The sequence below is a fragment of the Pteronotus mesoamericanus genome, unplaced genomic scaffold, assembly GCF_021234165.1.
Source record: "Pteronotus mesoamericanus isolate MK-2021 breed Mesoamerican mustached bat unplaced genomic scaffold, CSHL_Meso_final contig_221, whole genome shotgun sequence".
NCBI classification, from domain to species: domain Eukaryota; kingdom Metazoa; phylum Chordata; class Mammalia; order Chiroptera; family Mormoopidae; genus Pteronotus; species Pteronotus mesoamericanus.
In genome coordinates this window covers 16,841,677-16,861,030 of record NW_026555092.1, presented here as the reverse complement: position 1 = coordinate 16,861,030, position 19,354 = coordinate 16,841,677, and the positions used below count along the sequence as shown (strand labels likewise).

Here is a 19,354-nt window from a genome sequence, read left to right as displayed (position 1 = left end):
TAAGAAAATAATACAGAGGCAACACAAACTCAGAGCAGAATTAAAATTTCCTTCGAACGTAGGTAAAAAGAAAAGTGATTCTGCAAAACTGTTATCAATGCTCTGGGGAAAAGGGAATTCGGGTATTCTCCCAGAATGCAGAACAAATGGATAAGTAACAGTTATGTAAAAGGAGAGAATAGATACGGAGAACTGAGAAATACAGATGGCCCTGAAGAAGAAACTAGGATATTGGTACAGAAGCAGTTTTCAGAAGAAATGGAGATTAAAAGGGCTACTGAGTTCTAAATGGAAAAAGAACCCTTATATCTAAATCATGACAAATTTTAAAATTTCAGAAGTAATTATTCATAAAAATACTCTGGTAGAGGAAATAAGATACAGTCAAAGAAACATAAGTCATAGTTCTCTTCCGTAGTTCTAAATGCCAGAAGATAATGGAACACTTACACAGAATTTTAGGGAGTAGGTTTGGAATGATAAATGTTATGCCCAGCCAACTTCTCGTTGATATGTGAAGCAAGAGAAAGACATTGTAGAGAGCTTAGGAAGTGCAACCCTTGTTTTCCTGTGCCCTTATTGAAAATAATTCCATAGCTGATCAAGAGGTGAACTAAAGTACAGTACTCAGTAATGAGGAAGTTATGATACAGAAGGATTAGTTGGAGCATTGCAGCAAACTATGCAAAGATTCAATGATTTTAAGTTGCTTTTAAAATAATTTGAATGTAGAAAATTTTGAAACCAAAAGAACAGAGTCCCTGTATTATATAACACAATATATGAGGAAAAATTTTAAAAACATTTATAGAACTGGCTGACAGAAGTAAGAACAAACATGCCTGTAATGCCAGTATACATATGAGGGCTAAACTTCTCTGTTAAAAGGTATACATTATAGACTACTGTTTTCATTTAACTACACGACATCAAGCTGGCCATCAAGCACTCCTTAAACAACAGTATAGCATCAGCCGCTGGTTGGGCTTATCACAAGTCTGTACATTGAGCCTGTAAGGACAAAGTGAGCCCACATGCATTGAGACAGTTTTATTACTTATATAGGCAGTATACACCACATCAGTATGGTGCCATATTCCACAGGACAACCCCAAATCACGGGAGCCAGGTGACAGACTCCATATATGGTGGGTCATGGTAAATGGAGGAACAAATTCCATACTGCAGCTAAGCAGTTTGCATAACTTGTAGCTGTACCCTACAGAAGTAAAGTAGAAAGTCCTCTGCCTCACTGGAAATAGAGAGGCAGATGAGCAACTGTCTCTGAGCAGCTTCCTGCAAGATGGAGAGGTGGACAAGAAACTGCCCTATGGCTGCCTCCTGCAAGATTGAATGGTGGATGAGAATCATCCCATGTTTCAGGATAATCGGCAGTGTTCTACCAAGGCTTAGGTCATCCTGCCATTAAGTCTGGTCTACACGGCCTGTGTGGAGACATGTAAGGTTACTAGAGTGCCAGTGGTGAAGTCTTTGTCCTACACAAAATTGATATTTTCCCATATTATTGCAAATTCCATGTGAGTATTGTTGTGAATGGTTGTTGAATATATTTATGGTGAACGTCCATATGTTAATTTTTCAAAACAGTAAACCACCCCTTGATAGAATCTTTAACAGATACAGCTGATCTTTTAAATTTTTTTTCCTAAGTGTGCTACCTTAAAGGTAATTCTTATTTTGTAGATGTTTCTGTAGGTGCTTTTTCCCCCTTGCATAGCTCAAGCCTTTGATCTGTCTCTTGTTTTTCTTAGAATCTTCTTTGTCTTTTACGCTTCATTTCTCATTTCCCCTCATTCAACAAAAATTTTCCTAGAAATGATGAGTTAGGTATATTGAAGTTCCTTGATACTTTAGGCAGTGCCACAAAAAGTGACCACAGTACTCACAGAATTTGAATTTAAATGAATGCAAAATGTTAGTAGTTTCATAATTATAGTGGTGTTTGAGATGAAATTCCTTCTATAGAAATCAAGATGAAGATTCTACAGAAACTGGAAAGGTTCCAAACCAAGCTCATCACTTATTTATATGATATTGGGAAGGTCATTTACTTTCTTTGAACTCTTTTTTTTTTTTTTCTGTGAACTATGGAGGCTGGATTTCTATGGTTATACAAGATCCAAGTTAACAATTTTGTGGTCTGTACCTATGTATACCCAACTTAAACAGAAGATGGGAAAGCCCCAGACAGGGAAACTTTGGATTTTAGAAACTATTTTAATATTTTCAGTTACATATTTTAAGTAACAAGTCAGTTCTGGTATAGAGCTACTAAATTAGTAGTATTTTCTTTTAATGTTAGGTGACAAACCATCCAGAGCCAGTCTCTCAGTCACTCAATCCTCAACAGCAGCCACAGTACAACCTTCCAGAACGAGACAAACAACTGCTTTTCTCAGAATATAATTTTGAAGATCTCAGTGCCTCATTTCGGAGCCTTTATAAGTCAGTTTTTGAGCAGTCACTTAGTCAACAAGGTAAGGGGTTTTTTTTTTTCTTTAAAATGCTTTTTGTAAAGTAAATATTTGTTGTAAAATGTTCTTTTAAGAATTGTTTTCACTTAGCTGCTGTTATGTTTTACTGATCTTAGAACATTATCATCATGATTAGAATTGAGTGCTCTTTGTGCCTTTACTATGCTTTGTGTATATTTATATCATAGTACAAGAATGGCAGATAAATTTCATCTCGTATACCTCACATGATGACCTGGGGTGTCTTGGAGCATTGTGTCGAAGAATTCTGATACTGCATCTGTGCTGTGTGGGAAAGAGTATTGTTAATTAGTGATGTCTGCCATGTGAAGTGCTTTAATGATAAATGTTACACCACAAGAATAGGAGTGCTTTGCCTTTCTGTTCTTAATGGTAATTAGCAAAGAGATAACTATTGGAATATGGTAGCACCCAATTTGTGACTCCATGTATGACACTTATAAGTGAGCACAGTGGTTAGTGGTATGCTCTGGGTTCTTGTTTTATATAACATTTAAATCAGATTTTAATGCTGAAAGTGGTTTTGGTTGAGATGCAGTATTGTATCAACCAAATGTTAGTTAGCTGCTATTATGTGTTACTGTGCCATTAGCTGTTACTTTTAGTCAGAGTCATGTGATAGCAAGATGCCACATTGTCTTTTCCCTAAAGAAAAGTAGTCACACATTGTTGGGAACTCTACTGTTGAAACGTTTCCTAGTTTCACTCTTTGACAGATTAACTATTTATACCTCAAGTCAGAGGGTTTACCTATTCTGCAATGCACAAAATATTTTAGACAAAAATCCCTGTTAGTATAGAATTTACATTTTTATACTTGTGATTGTCAAACTTAAAAAAAAAAAAAAAGAGCATGGATAGGAACTCTGGGTTCTAGACCTGGTTCTACCATAAAGTCAACTGAGTTAATGTCACCTCTCTAGAACTCAGCATCCCCATTTGTACAACAAAGATTAGATTAGATCATTGGTTTTCCTGTTGTTCTCTTTGGAGTTCTTGGCTTTTGTGATGGTCTTGGGGAGTAGAAGTGTGCAGACGAGGGAGACCTAGCAGGCTTGTTTCCCTGACTTCAAAAAAAGCAACTTTACATTTATCAGTTTTACACATTGGGCTTCTGAAAGATACTTTCTTTTGTTTTACTTAAAAATAATTTGGGATTGAAAATGGTATGGAGCATATCTGGGTTCCCTCTTAAAATGCTACGGCTTTATTTGAAATAGAGAAATAGTTGCTTTCTTTTATCTTACTATAATAACTCTATAGAGTTCCTATAAATGACAGTTTTCCAGGGCAAAGGCAAGAACTTTAATTAATGCTTATACTTATAAAACCTTAACTCAGTAAGTTTTAAGATTATTGTACAGTGTACTCCAATACAATTTGACTATTAATGACAAGTATGAGGATTTTGTTTAAAATGTTTGATTCTTTTATTGGCTGACACTATGCTGTGGGATTTTTATTTTTCAGGTAGTAATGTGTTTTGTGTTTGGTTCAGCAAAACATGGTATGAGCCATCTTTTAGGATGTGAAAATAACCTAGTTATAGAATCAAATGTTGCAGTAGTTTTATTAAAATGATTGCCTGCAAACCAAACATACACTATGTGTAGCAATAGGCACTTCAGGCCTAACTGTCATCATTATAACACCTAACATTTACTGAGCTCATCTGCATCCTACACTTGCATCATGGCATTTTACCCTCACAACTCTATCAAGTAGATACTATTATCATACCCATTTATAGTTGAGGTAATTGTGGCTTGGAAAGGTTAATAAATTTCCAGAGTTGCCAAGTGCAGTACAGAGACTTTACACTCTACTTTCTGGTGCTTTAAAGTATGCGGACTTAACCCCTAAACTGTGTCTCAGAATGTTCCATAAAACCAGTGTAGAAGAACAGTGGAGATGGCTGTTTTGTTTTGCTTAGTCTTTATTCATCTTTCAAGACTCAACTCAGATACCGTCTTTTCAGGGAGGCTTCCCTGTATATCCAGCCCCTGTCTATCTTAAAAGGCAAGAAGTAAAATTCCAAGTATCCTCGCTGTATACTTTTGCCTTTATACTTAATGTTGTTGGACATAATCTTTTTAAGTGTCATGTTTCTACTAACAGGGGTGTCCAACCTTTCGGTGTCTCTGTGCGACACTGGAAGAAGAGTTGTCTTGGGCCACACATTAAATACATTGCAGCACGTAATCACACACAAAAAAAAATCTCATGATGTTTTAAGTAAATTTACGATTTTGTGTTGGGCTGCATTCACAGCCGTCCTGGGCTGCATGAGACCCATGGGCTGCAGGTTGAACAGCCCTGCCTAGACCATAAGCTGCCTGAGGGCAGGGAATGATGTTTCTTACTATTCTCAGTGATAGAGCCCAGTGTATGGTAGATGTTCCATCAACACTTGTTAAACTGAACCAGAGTTGCCTTTTGACAACATATACCTTTTCTTTTCTAAATAATTTTGCAAATATGTCATAAAATATAACTGAAATCTGACCATAAATGATCTTGCTTTTTCTGTTTTTAGGTTTGATGAACATCCCTTCTGAGTCTTCCCAGCAGTCCCATACTTCGTGTTCCTATCAGCAGCCTCCCAGCAGCACAGTGAGCTCCCACCCACACGGCAACCAAAGCAGCCTGTCCAACAGTCACGGCAGTGGCCTCAACGCCACTGGCAGTAATTCGGTCGCACAGGTCTCGCTGTCCCACCCCCAGATGCACACACAGCCGTCTCCACATCCACCCCATCGACCACATGGTTTACCACAGCATCCGCAGCGTCCCCAGCATCCAGCCCCGCACCCACAGCAACACAGCCAGCTCCAGGCCCCTCACCCCCAGCACCCTTCTCCACATCAGCACCTGCAGCATCATTCAAACCATCAGCATCAGACGTTGACACATCAGGCACCCCCACCCCCACAACAGGTATCCTGTAATTCTGGTAAGTTTTTGTCTCCTGACTGTTTGGCTAATTGTCAATTAGGATATCTGTTTTTTGTTATCTGAGGCTTATCTGTATTTACTACTAACTCTCTTTTCATCTATCTCCTTTTGTGTTTCTTTATTTGAATCCTCTAGTTGTAACTCATGTAATCCATAGATTGACCTGGAGATTTTTTTGATTAAAATTTATTATGGCAATCTAGGCAAACTCAGCAGCCTTTGCAGGTTTTATGGTTTAAGCTCTTGTTTTATTTTTATGTAAAACAAGGTTTTTGTGAGTACAATTGACCCTTGAATAATGCAGGGGTTAGCAGCTCCAACTGCACATCATCCCCTACACCCCTAGCAGTTGAAAATCTTTGTATCACTTTTGACTCCTCAGTTACCCCTCAGAGTCCATGGGGGATTGGTTCTAGGACCCGCTCCTCACCTTGTATAACAAAATCCATGGATGTTTAAGTCCCTTACATAATACGGCATAGAACAGTGTATAACAATTGACCCTCCACATCTGCAGATTACCAACTGGGAATTGAAAATACTATAAACTGTATATTTATTGAAAATAATCCACGTGTGAGTAGACCCACAGAGTTCAAACCTGTGGTGTTCAAGGGTCAGCTGTATTTGAAAGAAGAATGGAATGCACAGCCCATTTCCAATCTGTGATAATTTAGTGGCATAGAAGAAAGAGCACAGATTTGAATCCTCATTATAGCTATTATGAGTTTTAGCACATTACTTCTTTTAGATTTGTCTATTCTCATCTATACAAGTGAAAGCAAAATAGTCTGGCATATAGTGTTTTAAGGGTCAGGACGAGAATAGAAAATGTGGAATGCCTGTTCTCGTACCTTGTAAAGTATTCAGTGAATGTTCCCTCTCTTCCCATCTTTGCTTAATTCCTGCCAGGTATCTCATTTTAGAATGGTATATTGCAAAGGAAGAGAACATTTTTCATATCCTGATGTTTTGAAAAATCTATTGCTCTTCAGATGGGTCTTGATGGTTTCTGGTGAGATGTTTAACTGACATTGCTTACCGACCAACTAGTCTTAGCACTTCAGAACTCCAAGGGGTGCCACAGGCGTAGATTACAAGGTGAATGGGGCCCTTGGAAGTTGTGGAAAGTACACATCCTTCTCTTGGGTTGCCTGGCTATCCACTTACCCACCGTATCACTGATGAGATTTATATCCTGAAGGGACAGTTGCTAAGTGCTAGACAGTGTAGTTCTTACTTACCAATTAGAAATTGACTTTTTGTTTCAGCAATTAAGCTGTTGTTAAGGGAAGTGAGCTTTAGATAATGCGTACTGTTTCTGATATTCTGATTTGCTTTAAACCTTAAATTTTTCTGAAACTTTCCTCATTTACAACATGGAAAAAATAATAGAAGTTTTTTTAGGGGGGTTTAATTGAGATAAAAGTACAAAAATGAATAGCAGGGTACTTGGAATTTAGTGAACTTCTTTTAACAGTCTATTTTGTTTTCCAATACTGATTCTAAGTAGAATAAAACTAGATTAAAATTGAAAATTGGATATAGTTCCTGCCTTGATTGGCCTATATGTCCTACAACATCTTGAAGTTATTTTTAGATCTACACCTAGAGGAAAAGGTATATAATATAGTGCCCTTTTGTAACTTTTATTTTAGTCATTATTGCCTACCTTTTGATGTCTGTACATTCTTCAGAAATTTAAGCTTGTTTTTTAATACGATTTTGAGGATTTACTAAAAATTATAGAGAACTGGGTATCAGCTGAAGGCTGTGATGCTCTCCTCTGGTCATACCTTTCTTTGTAAGTCTGATTATTGTCAGGGGAGAAAAAAGTACAAATACAGCTGAAAACCATCCATGACGTGCCCTTAATGGCCTGCTATCCATTGGTACTGGCCAGAGGATGAAAACTTTGGGAGTTGGGAAGAATTGTGACTGTGATAATGGTATTTGAATAATAAGTTTCTCATTTATAAGATGGGAGTAATAAGCAGGTTGTCTTTAACAGCGAAGGAATGGAGGGAACTCCCAGTTATTTGAGTGCCCATTAGGTGTAAGGCGATTTAGATACATTATCTCATATTATTCTCTTAAATCAAGTTTAGATTACCTCATTTAATAGGAGAAGTGTAAGTGAAAGAAATTAAGCAATTTGCTCAAGATCATACCTCTAATAACTAGTAGAACTGGATTTATAATCCTGCCCTATCAGAGTTTAGAGCCTGTAACAACAGTTATTCTAAAAGGACTAAAAATCAGCAAATATTTACTGAGTGGGAAGGGGTTTGCGCAGCCACACTCTCTGCAGAGATTGCTTTATTTTATGTTGCCAAGTCAGTATTCATTATAGGGTCTGAAAGCCTGGTAGACTTGAATGTTTGTGGTTCACTTGAGGCATTGCTTTAATTCTGCTCTCTGCCCCCCAACAAATTTTTTCCTAAATTATGGGTTGCCTGGGGGTGGGGTCATGTTGTCTCCGGTTCATTGTTTACTTTTTTTAAAAATCTGTAATTGGCAGAATTTTGTAAACGAGGTAGCCAGTAGTTCATACAGAGTTATCTGTGAGGTAGCAAAAAGTCTTTTTTTATTAGTTCTTACTTTCATGTATCCAGGCGTGATCCTGAAAACAGAGGAATTTGGGCAGCAGTCTCTGAATGGAAGATATTCTTTATCTATTCAGCACTCTCATTGAGTGCAGTTCTTGCCCTATGCCTCTGAGTGGTGACCACTTTGCTGACATACAGATTGTGGAGTCTTAACTTTTCTGATGATGTCACAACAGAGGATTCCTGATTATAAATGCCCTGGTTTGGATTCATCAACATTTCTTACAGAATTTGCAGCCCTCTCCCTTGCTACCCTGACAGGAGAACTATGTTAAGGCATTTCTCACTTTTAAGGTTGCTTTGTAAGAAACTTCTCTTGCTATACAATCTGGCTTACCTCCCTTAAGTCAATGCTTTAAGTTATAATGTGTATTGTTTCTAAATGTGTACCTGCGTCTAAGTTAAGAAGAATGTGCCTCTTAATGTGACAAGACAGGAAAATGAACTTTATATGGGGGGAAATACTAATTTGTATGACTTGTCCTGCCTAGTCATTTATTTGTTCTGTACAAATATAAAAAGCAGTTATCAATTTTGACAGTTTTCAAGTGCCAGACTACAGCTTAGTCTGGGTTCCATTTTTTGTTTGTTTTTTTGTTTTCCATTTGTACAATGGAGAGAAATAATAACCTTTCTACCCGTGTCACAGAGCAGATTGCCCCAACACATGATGTAATGGGTGTGAATCTGTAAAACTGAATATGGATCTGCCAATGTCAGGAATAAAGTCAGCATTGTCTTCCCTTATCAAATACTTCAAACTTTTACTATCCAAGATTTATAGTTTTGTTAATATTATTTTTATAGGTGTTTCAAATGATTGGTATGCAACACTTGATATGCTAAAAGAAAGCTGTCGAATTGCTAGCAGTGTTAATTGGTCAGATGTAGACCTTTCACAGTTCCAAGGTGAGTATTGGTTCTTTTTTTATATGTAACCAGATACACATTCTGTTTTCTCTGGTAGCTTATAAGTTTCTTTGTAGTAGAAATAAACACCTCCTTATATAGTGTTTTATTTGCTGTTGCTAATATGCTTAAAAATAGCATTTTGCAAAAGTCATTATTACATCTTTTGGCCAGTTGAAGCAAAGGATCGCAGACAAGTTTTGAAAACAAGTTTGGCCACATTGAAAAGAATCAGACTTTGAATAATTTTATAATGTCATCCTTCAGTGCATGGGCAAATCACTGCCAGTGGAAATTTCAAGGGCTGAAAAAAATTGTCCTTCTATTTTCCTTGCAATAGTTACAGAACTGTGCCAACTATATTTTTAATATTTTTCTCATAGGTTTGATGGAGAGTATGAGACAGGCAGATCTCAAGAACTGGTCTTTAGATCAGGTTCAATTTGCTGATCTCTGTTCTTCTCTTAATCAATTCTTTACACAAACTGGCCTTATCCACTCACAGAGTAATGTTCAGCAAAATGTCTGTCATGGTGCCATGCATCCAACAAAACCTTCCCAACACATTGGAACAGGTATGGATTTAATTATCCTCTTGATTTTATCTTTTTCTCATTCATATCAAATTTAGTGACTGAGGGAACTTGGAACATTGCTAATGGTGACCGTGATCCATTTATGTCTTTTAATTTCTAAGAAATGAATGAAATCAAGTTACATATTTACGGTATATGTTAGCAAAATTGACATAAAGAAATTATGTGTCATGATTTATATTATTGTTTACAGTTGACTATTACCTTTTAAGTTCTCAAGAATTAAATGTCTTTAAGATACATACATTTTTACAAGAACATTGTTATGAAGTTAGATCAATTTAAATTTGTATATACTTACAATGAAAATAATATTTTTATATATTTTCTAAGAATGTTAAACAATATTAAAGTTGAAAGTTTACTTGAAGAGTGGTATGTAGTCTCACTGACTTTTTTTTCTGGACTCAAAATTTGTGCTTTGTATTTTTCATCTTTCTTCTTTACCCCTTACCCTTGTAGCTATTTCTTTTACTCCGATTATAGTGCCTACAATTTTATTTTCTGAAGTTTCCACTTTGTAAGCATTTAATATCCACGTTCTTTTTCTCTTCATTTTAATTTCTTGCCTCTTTTTGTCTCCAAGTTGAGTTCTTTCTTGTATGTTACTTTGGTTTTGCATTCGATACTAAACAAACAAACAAACAAACAAAAACAAAACCTCTTTTTTATTACGAGTGACTTTCTTCAACCATCATCCTAGCTTATTTCATATATTTGGTCTTTCTGTGTTCTCAAGATCCCCAGTCAAGGCTTTGTCTTTCTTTTAGTGAAATCTTTATTTTTGTGTCTTTTGATACTATAGAAGTCTTCCATCATCTTTGCTTCTTGCCATTTCTTGCCATTTCCTTCTAGCCTTCGAAGTTTCTGTTGAGAAATCAGCTGACAGTCTAATTTTCTCTTGCTGCTTTTAAGATTCTTTCTTTGTCTTTAACCTTTTGCATTGTAATTATGATATGTCTTGGTGTGGGCCTCTTTGGATTCATCTTGTTTGGGATTTATCACTTCATGGGCTTGTATGTCTCTTTCCTTCACCAAGTTAGGGGAGTTTTCTATCATTTTTTCAAATAGGTTTTCAATTTCTTGCTCTCTGTCTTGTCCTTCTGGCACTTTAATGATGTGAGTGTTGGTTTGCTTGAAGTTGTCCCAAAGGCTCCTTACATTGTCTTCATTTTTATTGGTTCTTTTTTCTTTTTGCTGCCCTGAAAGGGTGTTTTTTGCTTCCTTATATTCCAAATTGCTGATTTCATTCTTGGCTTTATTTACTCCTCTGTTCATTCTCAGTAAATTATTCTTCATTTCAGTTAGTGTATTCTTCATTTCTGATTGGTTGATTGGTCCTTTTTTATGTTGTTGAAGTTCTCACTAAGTTCATTGAGCATTCTTATAACCAGTGTTTTGAACTCTGCATCTAGTAGATTGTCTGTCTCCATCAGTTTTTTTCCTGAAGTTTTGTTGTGTTCTTTCATTTTGAACATGTTTCTTTGTCTTCTCATTTTAGCAGCTACCTTGTGTTTATTTCTGTGTATTATGTAGAGCTGCTACATAATACACAGGCTTGGTAGAATGGCCTAATGGCCTAGGTGTCTGTAGGGACCAGAGGCACAGTCTCTCCTATCATCCAAGCTGGGTACCTGAGGCGGCCCCCAGTGTGGCCAGGCCCTCCTCCTGTAGTTGAGCCTTGATTGTTGTTGGCATGTCAGTGGGAGAGATTTACCTCTAGCCTGATTAGCTGCAAGGACTGGCTATGATGACTGACCACCATGGAAGATCAGTTGTGTAGGGCCGTGCCCCACAGAGTAGGACTTACATCAAGCAGGGCTCTATTGCCCAGTGAGTCCACCCCTTAAGTATGTTGCTTGTGGAGGTGGTTGGGTAGTGGTGCTTTGACATGGTCTGAAGCTGTCCACCTCATACTCTGGATTTGGGGCCTCCCAGGTGATATAGGCCAACATCAGGTGCCGCCTGTGTTCTGCTCAGGAACCCCCGGTATGAGCTACAAAGTGATCTTCAGATCGATGCTGCTTATGCTGGGCTTGGAGGTGCCCAGGAGAGGCCAGGTTGTGAACCAAGGCCAGTTGATGCTAATGCCAGGATTGGGACCACTTAGTGGGAAGTACAGGGCTCACTGAGGCCAAATGCTTCTTGTTTGACAGGATTTAGGAAAATCTAAAGCATGAGTCAAGACAGATCATTTGATTGGAAAAGCCACTGGAAACAGCTTGGGTGGGCCTGAAAGTTGGGTGGGGCAGGGCCTCAGGGAATCACCAGGATGGAACAAACAGAGCCAGGTTGATGGAGTCTCAGTTTCAGTGCCTGCCTGCTGGTACTGTGGGGGCGGGGAGGGCTCAGAAAAGGAACAGTGGCCTCTGCCTGCACTTCTGTCTGGGAGAAGGCTGTCACCCAGCTCTCACCCTGAAGCCAGACAATTCAGTTCCTCTCCTTATGTTCTTGGCTCCTTTCAAGCTGCTGCTCTAGCACTGGAGCTCAGAGGGAGTGAGTCCGAGCAAGTTGGCACGGGCCCTTGAAGAGGAACTGCCTGGGACTCCAGAAGCCCTCCATTTCCCTCAGCCTTAATCCCTGCTGTTTTTTACAGCCAAAAGTTAACGGGACTTCTCTTTCTGGCACTGGAACCCTGGGCTAGGGGGCGTGGTATGGGGCTGGGGCGCTTTGTTCTTCAAGTGGGACCTCTGCAGCTAAAATATCCCTCCCGATTTTTATTCACCACATGTGTAACAGGCTGGTCCCACATCTGCACCTCTCCTACTAGTCTTGATGTGACTTCTTCTTTAATTCCCTAGTTATAGGACTTCCATTCAGCCAGATTTCAAGTAGTTCCGGAAAATGGTTGTTCTCTACTTTATTGTAATTTTGATGTAGTTGTAGGAGGATGTGAGTACCTGTTTACCTGTGTGTGATTAGATTTTTAAATTTTCATAACTACATTCTAAATGTTACAGGGTCTCAAAAATCTCTGGAAATTACATTGGAAGTTCTTGCTTAGAAACTTTAGGTAGATTCTCATTGTTCAGACTACAACAAGAACTTGAGAAAAATGATGATTAATGAAAATTTCTATCTGAAAGTGAAAGTGTTAGGAATGTGACCATTTGAAAAAGTTAAGGCTTTTTAATGTGTGTATCTATTTCCGTAATCCTTGTCCAGTTTCCAATCCCTCTCCGCTTATAAAGTAAGAATTACTAAGCAAAAAACAAGAAATGAAAAAAAGAAATATAGCCCTGGTTAGTGTGGCTCAGTGGATTGAGTGCTGGCTTGCAAACTGAAAGATTGCTGGTTCGATTCCCAGTCAGAGCACGTGCCTGGGTTGCAGGCCAGGTCCCCAGTAGGGGGCACACGAGAGGCAGTCACACATTGATGTTTTCTCCCTCTCTGTGTCCTTCCCTTCCTCTCTCTGTAAAAATAAATTAATAAAATCTTTGCAAAAAAAGGACAAAAACAAAAACAGATTGAGTTTCAATAAAAATCAGATTTTGTCTTTTGATTGTGATTTGAGCTCCTAAGGATGAGTAAAAGAGAACTAAGGTTTTTCAGGACAGAGGCTGAAAAGTCATTGGTAAATAAATGAGTGACCATATTACTTAGAGTAGCACACCAGCCATGCATATGAAGACTAATCAGCGCCCCCGCCCCCCACCATAAGAATTTACTAGAGTCCTGACCTGTGTGGCCCAGTTGGTTGGGCGTCATTCTGCGAAGCAGTCACTGGTTCGATTCTCGGTGAGGACACATTCCTGGGCTGTGGGTTTGGTGCCCTGTGAGAGTGTGTATGGGGTGCAGGAGGCAAACGATTAATGTTGCTCTCTCACATTGTTGTTTTTCTCCTTTTCTTTCTCCCTCTCTTATCCTCTCTCTAAAAATAAATATATTTTTAAAAAAGAATTTACTAGAGCTGGAATGCAGTATAACTTATTCTTTTTTCTTCCTAAATCTTCAGGATGGTAAATTGGTCAAAGAGGAGCTCAGTTCTGACTCTAAACTTCACTGTAAAAATGCATGTCATCTTAGGAGGCAGTGTCTGGAAGTCAAATTTTGTGATCTGTTCCTGGTTCTGCCTCATTTTCTCTCTGGTCACATTTCCTCCTCCACATGAACAGATAGGGCTGGATTAGATATCTCTGAGGCTACCACCTCCAGTTTGGACAGTCTTACTAGTTTCATTTTCCAATGTCAGGCAAAAACTTGTGAGCAGCCAAATAGTGTGCCCAACCTTGAATACAAAAGGAAGATTCCCCCCCCCCCACTTTTTAGTTTCCTCTGGGAAAATAATTGTTCTTCTCCAGTTTGATTACAGCATTGCTAGAATGCACGTGTTATTTGTATGAAACACTAGAATACCTTAGGGAGGTAGCTTTTTCGGAATTCCAGATGCTCCATCTAATGTGAGCCAGTGTCATGCTTTTTCTTCCCAAGGAGTTACTGGAGGAAGGCACATGATGTTTCTTCCCCTCCCTTTCTATTTTGCATTAAGATGCAACATAATTGACATTTTGGAACTATTACACTTGATGGCTCCTGTCAAAAATATATTAAGAACCTTCTGAAGTGCCACTTACATGAAACCTGTGTTTCTTCCCAACTTCACATTTCTAAATAATACAAATCACATTTGCTTAATGTAGTTCTTTTATTTTGTTCAAATCTTCCTGTGGCTTTGTGCCTCTGGTCACTTCGTTAAACAGCTAGGGCGCACATAGGTCTGCTTTGGGGGTGAGAAAATGGGGGCAATAGAGAGGTCATCATTAGTAGGAAGAGCCCGTGAGTTAGGAGAACTGGATTCTAGACCTAACTGTGACAAACTGATGTCTCTGGACAAGTTAGCGTAGCCTTTCTGAGTCTCTGTTGCCTCATCCATAAAACGAGGATAATCCCTGTGTTGCCCTGATGTGGGCTTAGTGGAAAGCTCAGATGAAATGATGAAAATGCTTTTGAATTGTAGTAAGGTATGTAACAACAAAAAATAGGCATAACTGGCCTGCAGGCGTGCAGTGAGTTCGAGGGAGTGCTAGAATTAGTACCTGTGGACCTGGCCTGGCGCTGGGTTCAAGAAGCCAGCCCTAGCTTGGCAGAGTTTTAACATTTGGAAGAAATAATTTTTCCTTCCCTTTTCTTCCTCACCTTACCTGCTTAATTTAAATTTTAGGTAACAGTTCTGTTAAGATTTTAATGCTTGATTTGTTTTACTTGTGATACTATGTTTCTTCTTTCTGTTTTTTAATCTGATTAGGAAATTTGTACATAGACTCCAGGCAAAATCTCCCTCCTTCAGTGATGCCACCTCCTGGTTATCCTCATATCCCACAGGCACTCAGCACTCCAGGAACAACGATTACAGGTAATTTGGGGTGTGGTGTGTCGCAGTTAGTACTCAGTGGTTAATATTGAAAAGCTTTAGCTGTCCTAACAGTGAACAAGGCTGTCTCAGGAGGGAGTGAACTCTGTTAAGTATTTTCCCCCTACGTTTCTGAATTTGGATGTCATACAGGGCAGTAGAGGCACATTGTCAGAGGTGGGAGGGTATTAAGGGTTATCTGGATGAGGAAATGGAGGCTCAGAAGGGGAGATAACTCACCCAGAGTTACCCGTTTGGTAAATGGCCAAACCAAGACACAAGCCTTGATATCTAGATTTGGAGTTCGGTATCTTTCTCATGTACCACATCACTCTTTACTTTGGCTACTTGAGGAAAAGACAAATGGCAATGTGGAGGAGTGGATTTAAAACCTCAAAAGGACTGTGTGCCAGGGAGTAGTGAAGAAGGAGTAGGGATCAAGTGATATGTGTTCTTTTGTCCTCAGTGCTCAGCTGCCTGACTCTCCTACTTCAGCTTCCCTCTCACACACACAAACGGGGGCTCATAACACTACCTAACTCCTAGGGTTGTTAAGAGAATTAAGTAAGGATTGTATGTAAATCATTTTCAGTAGTGCCTGGCATAAAATAAGTGATTTATACCTTAAAAATAAATATGAGTCATTTCTGCTACTCTGTGATATACTGAAAGCCTTTGCATTTTGTAAAATTATACATTAAAAATTACAGGGCTGTGCTGGCTGGTGTGGTTCAATGGATTGAGTGCCAGCCTGCAAACCAAGGAGCCACCAGTTCAGTTCTTAGTTAGAGCACATGCCTGGGTTGCAGGCCAGGTCCCCAGTAGCGGGTGCACGAGAGGCAACCACACATTGATGTTTCTCTCCCTTTTTCTCCCTCCCTTCCCCTCTCTCTAAAAAGTAAAACAAACAAAAAGTTACAGGGCTTATGAGAAAGATAACATTAGCAGCAGATTTTCTTGACACTTTGTATTCAGAATACTATAATCAGTAAAAATTCCATAGCAGTTAAAAGGACATGTTTAATTCCTAATTAAAGAATAAATTCTGCGAGTAAATAAAGATCATTTAAAAACAAAGAATCTGGTTTGGCAGGGGGTTTGTCAGAGTGATGGGGATAGGGCAGAATGCACCAAAACTGGGGCGCACCGATAGCGCGCAGCCACACTGATCCAAGGAGAGGAGCTTGGGGAGAGTGGGCACTGTGTGCTGAGCTCTGTTCCTCCATGGCTTTCTGTGTTCAGCCGCGTAGATGTCCTCTCTGTTCACCTGCTGCTATTTGGTGGCACAAAAATTAAGTTGCTGAGGAAATTCACTGTGGCCCTGTGTGACTTCAGTGGTACACTAACATCCTTCTCCTCTTTACCATTCTCATGTGAGCCAACTCATGTTATTGAAACATATTGAAATGGAACAGACTGTAAGGAAACTGCTTGTGTCTGCACTTGGGCACCCTACCACCCTTTTTATGTCTTTCATTCTGTGGCCTGCTGTAATGAAAAGAGTGTTGGTTTTGGAGTCAAGCGAACTGAGTTCAAATCCTGTCTCTTCCCCTTGCTAGTTGTATGGCTTTGGGTAACTTGCTCATTCTCTTAAACCCAGTCTTGCTTATCTGTAAAATGAAAATATGTAAGATAATGAAAATGAAAATTAGTGAGATAATGTGTGCTGAGTGCCTGGCACATGGGAAGTGCTCAGGAGGCTTTCCTTTGTACTGAGCTGCTGCTGACATTGCCTGCTTCCTTCTAGGCCACCACGGAGCCATGAACCAGCAGCACATGATGCCTTCCCAAGCCTTCCAGATGCGGCGCTCGCTGCCTCCAGACGACATCCAAGATGACTTTGATTGGGATTCAATTGTGTAGAGCTTGTTTCTGCAAGGCACGGGACCCCAGAGTCACCTTTCTGTGCAGTGAAGGGAAAGGTTTAAGAGAATCCAGTTGAGAAAACAAAGTTGCTAATCACTCTACCAATGTTATCAAAATTTCTTTTGAAGACAATCAGAAAGATTTTAGCTGGATAACTTACTGCTTTTATCTGACCCAAACAAGTACTCCGTGTTTGTCTCCCTGCCAGCTGCCCTATGTAGCTCCTGTTGTGTGATTTAAACAGCTTTTGCATATTTGTGTCAATTTGATGTTGACCACAAGTGCCAGACTGATTTTTCAGACAGAGCCTATTTTGCTGCAAGCAGTTTATAGATACATATGTGTAAATACATGTACAAAATTTGTTGAAAGGCTTCAATTTTTTCTAATTGGATTATTAGATCTTGAAAAGAAAATTACTGTGAGTTTTTATTCCTTGTTAGGCTATTTTCTGCAGGATGCTTTTAACTGATGTGGGCAACTTAAAGGAAATAGATTTTTTCAAGGCCCAGTTCCCCTTATTTAATCTTTGCAGAAATGTGGGTATTGAGTTCTACCCAGCAAGTCAAAGGACCCAGAGTTTGATAATCTCGAAACAGTACTAAGGGGCACGTTGTTCCTGAGCAGCACAAAGAACTGACCAAATTTTTTTTTTTTTTTTTTTTGGATGCTTGGAGTATTATAGATTTTATGTTGTACCTTGTCAATGTCTGATTTCCTAAATCTGCATTGTAACAGCTCTAAAATTTATTTGATTGATTAGAAGCTGGGTATTGCTTGGCTCTTTAAACAAATCAATGTCTCCACTTATTTATTATTCAAAAGTGTTACTTTAGTATTTATTGCTATCTTCTGTGAATCCTCAGCTCTAATTGGGTTCATTAGGGAGAAATGGGATGTCTGAAAGCACAGAATTATTTTTCTTGGTAAGAGTTTACAGACAAGACAATCAGAGAGATTGTGTTATTCTCTTTATCATCACTCCTCATACCATGTGAGTATATTTCTCCATCGTAGCATTCCTGCTAATTGAGACTTATTAGCTAAATATGATTTTTTTCCTGGAATTTGAATCAGAGTTCATTTGGGAAACAAAACAGCAGAATATTGTTTTACAAAGCAAGTTTCCCCACTCATTCTCTTTCCATTTAGGAAAAACTGGCAGGAGGATAGAGCCACACATCGATGTTATTTGCCTCAGTCTTCAGTACAGTTCCTGTGGCGTGGGCCGCTCTTTCTGTTGCCTGGTGCTTCTGTGATTGCACGGCGGTTACGTTCTTTGAAATGCAGTCCATCTCATAAGGGTCTTTATCAGTTGTTTATTACTTTGGTTCAGATCATATCGCAGTTATTTTGCATGGATTGTCTTAGTTTTATAATAAAACTAAAAGAAATGAGATTTTTTTTTTAAAAAATGAATATATTTTGAACTGGTTCTTTAGAGAAAAAATATTTTTTTTTTTTTTAGTTCTAATGGGGAAATATGTTCCATCAAATCAAGGAGTAATAACTACTCACTGATTGCTTTTTAGCATCTCAAGTCTCTTATCATCCATGCTTAAATCACTTTAATTAGCCTTAGTGATTCTGTGGTTGAGAAATCTCTACTTGAACTAAACATCTTTGTTTCTATATGTGTGTATGTGAGAGTGTTTGAGTGTGTGTGTCTGTGTGTGTGTGTTTAAATGGAGTGTTGCCTTGAATGAATCACTGGGAAGCCAGCCATGGTAAAGGCTGGTGAAGTTGGGGAGAAAGGAAGGGCTTTATGTTCCTGTTGTTTGGACCCTGCTTGGCATGCAAAAGGGAAGCTCAGTTCCAGCCCCTTGGATCAGAGAATATCAGAGGATTCTGGAAAGGCAGCCAGCAGGCCCCTCTTAGATGATCAGAGGCAAGATGAGATAGCAGCCTGCAGAGTAAAAGCTTGAAAAAAAGAGAGGGGGTGATTTTCAATAGTGTGCTCAAGTCACTGTTGTCCAGATGCCAAAATGACCCTTTTGAAACTTCTAATTGCTTGGGTAGCAATTTGCACTTTAAACAATTTGGGTATTGGAATGGAATCTCTCATAGTGAATGATCTGAGTAGAAACCACTGATGAGGATTTTTGAAATTGTGTGAAAATAATTTCCTATTTGGCACTCATTTACTGATTTGCAGTGATGAATATTTTTATAAGAATTTAAACTTACCAAGAATGGCCCTGGGGGCAGAGCCTCCATCCAGACCGGTCCCAGTCTTGCGATTCAGGTGACCTGGGAGCCCAGGGCAGGCCTTCTCAGTGGGCTCAGCCAGACCGTGCTCCCTGGTGAGGTGCAGAGCATCCCTCTAGTGGCCATTTCAGTTGGTAGTTGTTAATGCAAAGTGAGTTCTGTCATGGGCTTAAATTGACTGAAGGCTTTTGGGGAAAAGAATAATAAATGCATATAATCAAATGGGGGTACTCTGTCCAGGAGAATAATCCGACTGGCATTTGTGGCAGTTTTTGAAATGTAAATGTATTCATGTGTGTACTTGTAAATACATGTCTCTCAGATGTCCTTTGAAGTGGGAGGGAA

At 39.0% G+C, this 19,354-nt stretch overlaps 1 protein-coding gene across 3 annotated transcripts in view; it reads left to right on the top strand.

Annotated features, from left to right (window-relative positions):
* FOXJ3 (forkhead box J3) overlaps positions 1 to 18,191 on the top strand; it is a 100,847-nt gene extending 82,656 nt beyond the window's left edge. For all 3 annotated transcript variants that reach the window (XM_054572069.1, XM_054572067.1, XM_054572068.1), the window contains 6 exons: positions 2,324 to 2,498; positions 5,053 to 5,469; positions 8,888 to 8,989; positions 9,373 to 9,564; positions 14,831 to 14,938; positions 16,683 to 18,191. In XM_054572069.1, coding sequence (XP_054428044.1) covers positions 2,324 to 2,498; positions 5,053 to 5,469; positions 8,888 to 8,989; positions 9,373 to 9,564; positions 14,831 to 14,938; positions 16,683 to 16,798 — 1,110 coding nt within the window. In that variant the 3' untranslated portion in view covers positions 16,799 to 18,191. The remainder of the gene's footprint in view (positions 1 to 2,323; positions 2,499 to 5,052; positions 5,470 to 8,887; positions 8,990 to 9,372; positions 9,565 to 14,830; positions 14,939 to 16,682) is intronic.
* The last annotated feature ends 1,163 nt before the right edge of the window (positions 18,192 to 19,354 follow it).